Source organism: Pinus tabuliformis, chromosome 9 (genome assembly GCF_031772625.1).
Source record: "Pinus tabuliformis cultivar Carrire ecotype Pingquan chromosome 9, CPIR1, whole genome shotgun sequence".
Classification (NCBI taxonomy): Eukaryota; Viridiplantae; Streptophyta; class Pinopsida; order Pinales; family Pinaceae; genus Pinus; species Pinus tabuliformis.
The window spans coordinates 1,392,491,636-1,392,500,655 of NC_142307.1; the positions used below are offsets into that span (position 1 = coordinate 1,392,491,636).

Here is a 9,020-nt window from a genome sequence, read left to right on the forward strand (position 1 = left end):
GTAATCAAGTATAGTTGATGGAAAATCACTCAACTTATCATTAATCAATCCTAATAGTTCAATTTTGACTTAATTATCAATATTATCATTATCCTTATGATACTATGATATTATTATCAAAAATAAATTCAAGTCACCTTACCTTCATACTTCGCACCCACTCTCCTTAATGTCTCACGTGACTCTACATTACACTCTCTCTTACTCTCTCATTAAAGACTTGGCATATTCCTCTTACACACTCATTGAAGGCATGTCATAAAAGATTCCTCTTACGCACTCTTTAAAGCATATGTTACACTCTCTCTTAAATACATAAGTTACAAAGGCATGCATACCTCTCCTTAAATGGCATTCGTTACCCTCTCTCCTTAATGGCATGAGTTACACTTCCTAAAAGGGCATGAGTTACACTCCTCAAGGCATGCGAGATTCCTCCTTTGAAGGCATGCGTTGCCTCTCTCCATAATGGCTTAAGTTACTCTTCCCTATTTGGCATACGAGTTACTCTAAGGCATGCTCCTCCTTTATGGCATGAATTCGTTGCTCCTCCTATATATATGTGCCTCATATCTTCTCCCCTCACTACTTGTGCATTGTGAAAGAAGGATTCGAAATTGAGAGAGAGAGTTGGAGAGACTTGAAGAAGATTGTGAGGAAGAGAGACTTGGAGAGTAAGAGCAGAACTTGAAGGTTGATTCAGTGTTTGCATCAGTTGTTGCTATTAGTGATCTTCATGTTACAGCTTGTTCAGATTTGGGTGAACTTACTCATCCACTTGATCTCTCATTGTACTTTGTATCTTCGTTGAACAATTGATATCTAATAGAAGAAGAACCTGGTTAAGTTTTCCCATTGTGGGTTTTGCCCTGGTCATTGGACCTAAATTCTCTGTGTCTCATTTTGTTCTTGGTTGTCTTCCATTGTGCATTTGGTTTATGTTCTATCTAAAATAGCTTAACTAATATTGCAGCATAAAGAAGTTTTGTAATAAGTGATTATTACAACATAGAACATCAGATTTTAACAGATCGCCCCTAATACCAATGCATACGCATTGCTCCTAAAGGGAGGGGAGAGTGAAGGGAATGTGGTTAAAGCTAGGAACACCTTTGGGACAATGATCATCCACATTGGATGGTTGTTGAACAGAACATTAGCTTATACGGCCTTCTTAGCACTCTCATCAACATCTTTCAAGTGGAAGTGGCATTTAAGTTTCCAGCCATGATGAAGACTAGGAAGTGTTTGCCTAAGTTGGGCTTCTTTTGAAATAAACTTCAAATCCTTTATTGACACAAGAACGCTAAGGCTGCTTATGGCCTTTGGGAGTTAATAAAGCAAAGTAGTACCATTCCTAGTATGTTTTGTAGTGCAAACCCTAGCCAACTCTTATCCATGCTTACAAGGTGCAGGAGGCTTTCAAACATTTTTTGGAAAATGACTAAAAAAGAAGGTTGTCCTCTCTCTGCCAACTATGCATATGGCTTGTCAAAACATAACCTTAGTATCAAGTTTCAACACACAGAAGTCTTTGATGATGTCAGGTCACATGTTTCAGCAAGTGCTCTCAAAGGAGGAAGGTAAAAAGGTTTCTTACAATTGTAGTACTTATACTGTTGTTAGAATTTGGTCTGATTCAAATTGAGTTGTTTCAACTCAGATAAATACTCATACAGAATTTGAATCATCCTTAGATCTTCTAAAAAGTTGTCAATGTGCAACAATTTATGTCTGTGATCAAATATGTATGTGTGTGTGTTCATTTTTTGAGCATTTGTAAAATATAATTTGTGTTAGTTTGTATATTGCTCAAATAAATTCCTATAGTCCGACTGGTGGTGAAGACCAAAGTCTAACTCTAGTTGGTGCATTATTGTGGAAGGTTTACATATCACATGTAAATGGGCATATTGTTGTAAAACTGATTTAGATGTGCATACTACTGATCTGATGGTTCACCAGTCTAAAGTCTTGACATAGATCTAGGTGACAAAATTAGAAGGGGCTGACATGTTGTAAACCCAAATACCTGATTATAAACTTTGGGGGGGTTAGATATTTATCCCAAGTCAAGTTTAAAGGGGGGAATCTTAGGTTAATCTTGCATCTGTCAAAAATTAGTAAAGTTAACCTTAATTCAATCAATAGTGGGTTTACCATAGGTAGTTTATGGGCCCGTGGTATACACAGTCCAAGGTATTTGCCCATGATATTTAATGTGATGAAGCCTACTTAAAGGTTTGGTATTTCCCATTGTAAAATGCCTCAAGTGGCCAGTGTTGGCCGAATTGGCCATGGCTTAGTTAGATTGACCAAGAGATTAACAAGGATATATTTGTAGTCAAATTCCCTACTAAAGGGCTTCCAAGGTAAATATCTTGTCCATGTGATTGTTCAGATCTCCATGTTTATTTTGCTTCTTTTTTAATAGGAATCACCTTGTTCTTCCTCTTGTGGGGAAGGTAACTGTTGTTGACATGATTTTGGTAGCTAGGCACATATATTATTTCTCTTTTTTGTTTCCTTCGCAAGCAACAAACGAACAATTGGACCACATTCTCACAAGTTTTCCTTGGGGCAACAAGTTGGGGGTGCAGGAGGGGAATGTAAGACCCCTTGGTGGCATGGGATGTTTGTACATTACCAAGGGGACCAACAAGGTTTGGGCCCCTCCAAAATAATAACACAAGTGGTGATTCTTCGAAGCAAATGGAGGGAGATGCCCAGTGACAAGACTTAGTTTAGCACCAAATTTTGCAAAACAATACATTCAAGGTATTAAAGGCCCTTTTTTATTATGCAACACAATTGGGAATGCTTGAGCCTTCAAGATTGCTGGTTCTACCCCACTTAAAAGGGTGTGGATAACTTGGCAAGTTCTGTCCGGTATTCTTGCCAGGCAATTTGAGGGTCCCCCAGCTGCTTGGGATTTTGCAACACGTCTAATTTGGACATTCCCATCCCCCAATGGACAGTTGAAAATGCCATCTAGGTTTGCTGACAAAACATCAGTAGGGGAAAGGCCACCTTTTTTTTGTGGGGGGGGTGGGGGGCAGCGGTGGGTGGGGGTGAGGGAAGAGGGATTGTTGGAGAGCACCAACAGTGGTATAACTAACATGCTCCTAACCATTCCCAAAAGCTCACTGGTTCAAACAAATTTGGTTTAGATAGTCTTTGTACATGATCCCTGTTGAGTGTCTTTTTAAAATGCATTTGCATGGGTTGGGGCCTTCTTGGAGGAAGTGGCAATCACAAAATGGAAGGCCATTCTACATTTATGTGACCAAGGACCTTTAGGATATGGATAGACACTCAAATGACATTGTCACTAGTTTAAACTTTATGCCAGCAATGGTGGGTTGAGAACCCCTATGGCACTTTGGTTGCATAGGAACCAATCCATCTGCAAATTACATTCCTCTTTTTAAACATGAGGTTTGGAGTGGGTTCTGCTGTAGCAAGGGTTGGTTGTCAAACATAGACTTCATTAAATTGGTGTCATAAATGTTGCTTGTGTTCAATGTGGCGAGGACGTAACAGTGGAACATGTTATTTTGGTGTCATACTGCCAAGACGTTTTGGTCATGGTTTCAAGCTAACTATCAATTCTTCACTGCCCTGCTCTCATGGAAAGGTCTCCTTCTGGGAGACACTTAGATGATCAGGGACAGTTGCAAGTCCTTGTGGCACTCAGTATCGTTGCTTGCTACCACTTTTATTTGGAAACATCCATGTAAAACTACCTTTCAAGAGGAACCTGCCCCTCTACGTTTAGGGCAATTGAGGGGTTTTAAGCAGGAGTTGGCTCTGTCTTTGAGAAACAACCTTAGAATCTTTTGTCACGATGTTGTGTCCTATCTCTTGATGCAGGGGTACAAATTCTTGCCTATTCAGCTTTTAAGGGAAGGAAATTCCCAATACCCCTATTGTTTGATGTACCTCTCTGACTTGTGATGTACCTTTTTAAGTCCATGAAATGATATAAGCAGCATTACAAGAACAAAAATAATTACCATAATTGAGGAAACCATAAAATGTATGTGAGCCTGGGGCTTCACACAGAGGTAATATCATTAATGCAGGTATCAAATTTAGCAGAAATGGATAACAAATAAACACCAATGAGTTGGAGAGAACCGTAGTTTGAAATCAAATATATATTTAAAACCAGAAAGAAAATGGCAGATACTTGGAAAAATCCCCAACATAGGCTGATGCGAAGGTCAAAAGGACATTTTCTAGAGAAGAGAAAGATTTGAAATCTGAAATGACGAGATGCCCTTTTCAGCAACCTCGTTTAAGAATCGAAGATCATATTCAGTGCAACCACTGATGTCAGATTGTTTCACTATGACCTGACTAAACTTTATTCATGTCCATATATGGATTACGTGGAGGGTTTGCATGTTAGCAATATGCAAAGTTTGTCCAATATGCACCCCCCCCGGCCTCGACAATAAGAATCATTATCATATTTCCTCTTCAAGTCTGCTATTTCCGTACCATTCATAAACCTATTTTCTTATTTCTGAAAAGAAAGCCAAGAGAATCCTTCTAAAAAGAAAAACTACGTATGCCCTGAATCATCTCAAGGATGAACCTAATGATGTCACTGAAATATCTTCAAAGTTCTAGCATAAAGCCCACGCTCAATTCTAAAACTGTATTGATTATAATATTGTATACAAAGCTATTTCAGGACTGATCATATTCCTAAAATTACAAAGAATTTTCTCCAAAGAAATTCATAAAAAGTTTAAAATGCAATTAAGTCACAGCAAATGGAATCGGTGCATATCACGACACTTCAAACGCTCAAGTCCCTAAAGTCATGAATAAGTATTTGGTGTCGAGTGCAAGCCTTGGGTGATTTTGACCCAAGAGTACACCTTCTCATAGCCAAACAAAGTGTTTGTGTTCGGAAGGTTTTTCTTTAAGGCAAGCAGGCTACTTGTGAATCGTGATCCACATCTTCATGCCAGTCGTAATGCTTCTCTGTGTGCAAAAGGAACAGTTTTGGAAAAATAAAACTGCAATTAAGAAAAGAAAATAAATAGATTTGTGCCAAAGGGGCTATTTCAGGTCAGCTAAGTATTCAGCTGTCCGGCAGGGTTTCATTCTCACTCCAGTCCCTGGTCCCCCGACTCCTAAAAAACTGTTTCAGAGGGATGAGGTAGCAAGTCCCAAGGGGATTCGGTGGATAGGAGTCCCTCGATATGGTGGACCCTAGTAGCATGTTTCTAAATAGATATAAATTGATAGAGAACCCACATTAAAACAGAGTCGGACTCTTTCTGTTCGATGTCAATTGAGTAAATTACGGCAATGCACTCGCAATGGGAATAACACAGAATAACTATAGGTGAAATGTCGAAGAGGGTAACGTACTGTATCCCATTATTCGCTTTCCCGGGCCTTCTGCGACATGGAAATAATCGGGCCACCTCGCCAAGTACGTAAGATAGAATGACATGTTGAACTGCCATGGAATTTACACAGAAACCAGAGTGGAACTCATTGAAGCATACCCCATTTAACTCTAAAATTGCTAGAGAAGTGCACATATGAACCAAAACGTGGGTTCTGCTCAGAAGAACTTACAGTTTCGGTTAGGTGATCCAAATTGACAGGACTGAATCGAAGAAGATCATCACAGCAAAACCTACGGATCGTCGTCATTCTTTCCTCCTAGTGAACTTTTGCAAGGCCGAATGCTGCTGAAAACCAATTAATTCAAAATAACGAATGAGCCCGTGAAAAATATGATGCGTCGATGGAAAGTTAGCGATGGTTATTACACTCTAATGTAGCATCTTTGGTAATGGTAAAACTCGTCAGATCAACACGGGTGACTTGTGATTTAGCAAAAGCTCACACGTCCCAAACCCACCACAAGGGAGGATTGGGAAGCAATATCCGCAAGGAAGGAAGCTCTATTTCAGGTAGCTTAGCTTTCTTATAGTCTTATGAAATGAAATAATATTTTAAAGTCTATAAGACAAAAAATAGTCTATGAGACCATTAGTTCCTTGTTTTTCGCTCTTTGCAATTCAGTGTTTTTTATTCAAATTGATGATGAGCTGCCCCAACCTTCCAACAATCTCCTCGCTAAAAAGACAATGCTAAGAAATTGATGTTAACATGTTCTCGTAACTTTCTCTTATGTCTTTGAATGCATCACATTCCAAAATGAAATGTTTTTCCAATTCCACAGCCCAAACGTGCAAAATGTGCACACCCTTTCTTCCCAAGCTTCTTTAGGCCTTTTCCACCGTCCTGTTTCACATTGAAGTTGATGTGAGTTGGTCCTTAATTGAGCAATAAGAACCTTTGCCCTCCACAAAATGCTAGCTCCAATGAACTCTTTTTGTTGTAAATCACATGTAGGGTTGAATTCCTCAATGTAATATTTCTTCTTTCTACCCAACTCTTTTCCCCATACCTTTTTAAGAAACTTCTCCATAACAAAATCCTTTAGCTCCTTGCTATTTGTAGGACAGGCATTGAGGTACATATCCCATTTTTGCATCCATGTGTAATTTTGTTTCATCCATGTTTTCTTTCTTTCATTGATGCCTTCATTGAAGATAACATTAGGGCATCTACCTACTCTTATTTGTTCAATTCTTTTTAGGTATCTTATGAGCCACACCATAGTGACTGCTTCAATGGAAGTTGCTCATGTTTCACTCAACATTATCTCATAAGGTACTGAACTTTTTATTTTGAACTTGCTCATGATCAAGCGTTTTTGGATTTTCTCAATTTGTTTCCATTTTGAGACAGGAGTGCTACTAGCCCACAATTCACACCCATATAGCATCACTAGACAAACTAGGAGTCCAAAAAGCACTTTAATCATTTTCCAATCTCATAACTCTACCTCTCTACATCTGTTTTGAAGAGCATATAATGCTTTCCACCCTCCTAAAATTCTCTTCTTTCTGCAGTCCTCCCAATTGAGTTTGTTGTTGAAATCAATCCCAAGGTACTTGTACTCCTTTACTTCTTCAAGAATGTTGTCTTCAAAGAAGAAAGTATGTTGGCTATGCTTCCTTTTATTAGAAAAAATCATTATTTTGGTCTTGCTAGTATTGACTTGCATCCCCACTGCTCTACAAAAATGCTCAAGGGCATATAAGTGTATTTGCAATCCATGGGCTGATTTAGAAATCAATACAATATCATCAACATATAAAAGAAGCTTTATCACAAACTCCTCCAACCGAACACCATCTCCCCCTTGCAGATTTAGCCACTCTTCCAATTTATCAATATATAGACCAAAAAGAGTGGGGGATAGAGGGCAACCTTGCTTGACTCCAATGTCACTTCTAAAGCTTTCTGAAATACTTGCTGAGGTTCTAATTTTGACTTTCACTTCTTCATAAAGTCTATGGACAACGACTCTATAATGCACATGAATTTCAAGTTCTTCCATTCTACGCCACAACTTATCCCTAGGGACTGTGTCAAATGCTTTTTTGAAGTCAACAAAGCAGCAAAATACTTCTTCTTTGTCCTCCCAAACCTTTTCAACAATGTGTCTCAATGTGATGCCATGATCCACTGTAGAATGTTTCGGCCTAAAACCCACTTGTCCTCTTGCCCTCTTTTCTTTTACTTCTGCCCACTTGCTAATTTTGTCTTCTACCATGCTACTGAAAAGCTTTGCAAACAAAGGATTGATCATAATTGTTCTATAGTTGGATGGAGTATTAATGTCTCCACTTTTAAAAACGGGTATTGCTAGGCTAGTTGTCCAGTGCCTTGGGAATCCTTGATGAATGATGATGTTGAATATTTTCATGATGTGTGATGCAAGAGCGTTCATTTCCCATTTTAGATACCTTGCTTGAAGTTCAACCAAGTCCTTTGCCTTTCCTGTTTTCAGCGTCTTAATTCCATTCTCCACCTCCTGTAATGTGAAGAGCTTTGAATTTGTGTTGATCCTGGGGGGGAATTCCGCCTCATATTCTTTCTTATAAAGTTGCCTTGCATAATTAAACCATTGATTGGTTGTAATATTATTTTCAATTTGCTTCTTCCTTGGTTGCAGTTCCTGCCAGAAAAACTTTGGATTATTCTTGCTTAAATATATTAACTCTTCTCTCCTTGTTTGCATGAACTCATCTTTTTTCCTTTTTAGTATTTGCTTATATAACTTTACATTCATCTTCTCTTTTCCTACCTTTTTCAAGGTTCTCCTTGCCATTTTGCATTCCTCATCAAACCAAGCATTTATAATAAAGCAATTTGATTTTGATTTCCTATTTTTTGCTCTTTTGCACTTCTCAAGTGCACTTTGGATTATATTTGTTAACTCATGGCTGCTGAAGCGTTTGAAACCAGTTTTCTCTCTGAATTAATCTCTCTAACATTGTCTTGAAGATAGTACCATTTTCTTGTGTTAGAAGAATTTTGCCCCTTGATAGTGATTGTCGAGAGCATTGGGTTTTCCTCTTATGTTGCCTTTCTTCTAACCATGATAACCTTATAAAAATTGGGTTATGGTCTGATTTTAAGTCCCAAATATGCTCTCCAATACTAACTTCATCTATCTTTTCTATTAAGCTTTGTGAACACATCACATAGTCAACGACACTTGCCCCATTGTATGTGTTGCAAGTGAAGTTCCCAGACCTTTTCCATCTATCTAGACCATTGCAAATAATTAGGTTGAAAGCCCCACATAGTGTAAGCAACTCATCTCCAAAATGATTGCTAACTTTGTCATCTTCTGAACACCTCACCCATTGGGGATTCTCCTCTTCAGTGAGCCAAATAGGATTGTTATCCTCTTTGCAACAAAGGATGCTAGCTTGATTATTTGTTATTCTAGCATTGAAATCTCCCACTAAAAGAACTTCTCCTTGCTGAAAGTACACGGCAATATCTTGTTTTGAAGCTTCATATGGATCCTTGTTGTCAAGCCCCTTATGTTTGTAAGTTTTTGAGTCTTGAGGGCCAAATAGCATGCTGCAATTCTTATGTGATTCTCATTCTCTGATATTTTC

The 9,020-nt window shown here is 38.5% G+C and overlaps 1 protein-coding gene across 1 annotated transcript in view; it reads right to left on the reverse strand.

Moving 5' to 3' along the window:
* Positions 1 to 5,914, reverse strand: part of LOC149153722 (Acyl-CoA N-acyltransferases (NAT) superfamily protein) — a 111,900-nt gene extending 105,986 nt beyond the window's left edge. The window contains exons 1-2 of the mRNA XM_089440755.1: positions 5,605 to 5,914; positions 5,392 to 5,482 (exon numbers count right to left, since the gene is read on the reverse strand). Coding sequence (XP_089296881.1) covers positions 5,392 to 5,482; positions 5,605 to 5,682 — 169 coding nt within the window. The 5' untranslated portion in view covers positions 5,683 to 5,914. The remainder of the gene's footprint in view (positions 1 to 5,391; positions 5,483 to 5,604) is intronic.
* Between the last annotated feature and the right edge of the window lie 3,106 nt (positions 5,915 to 9,020).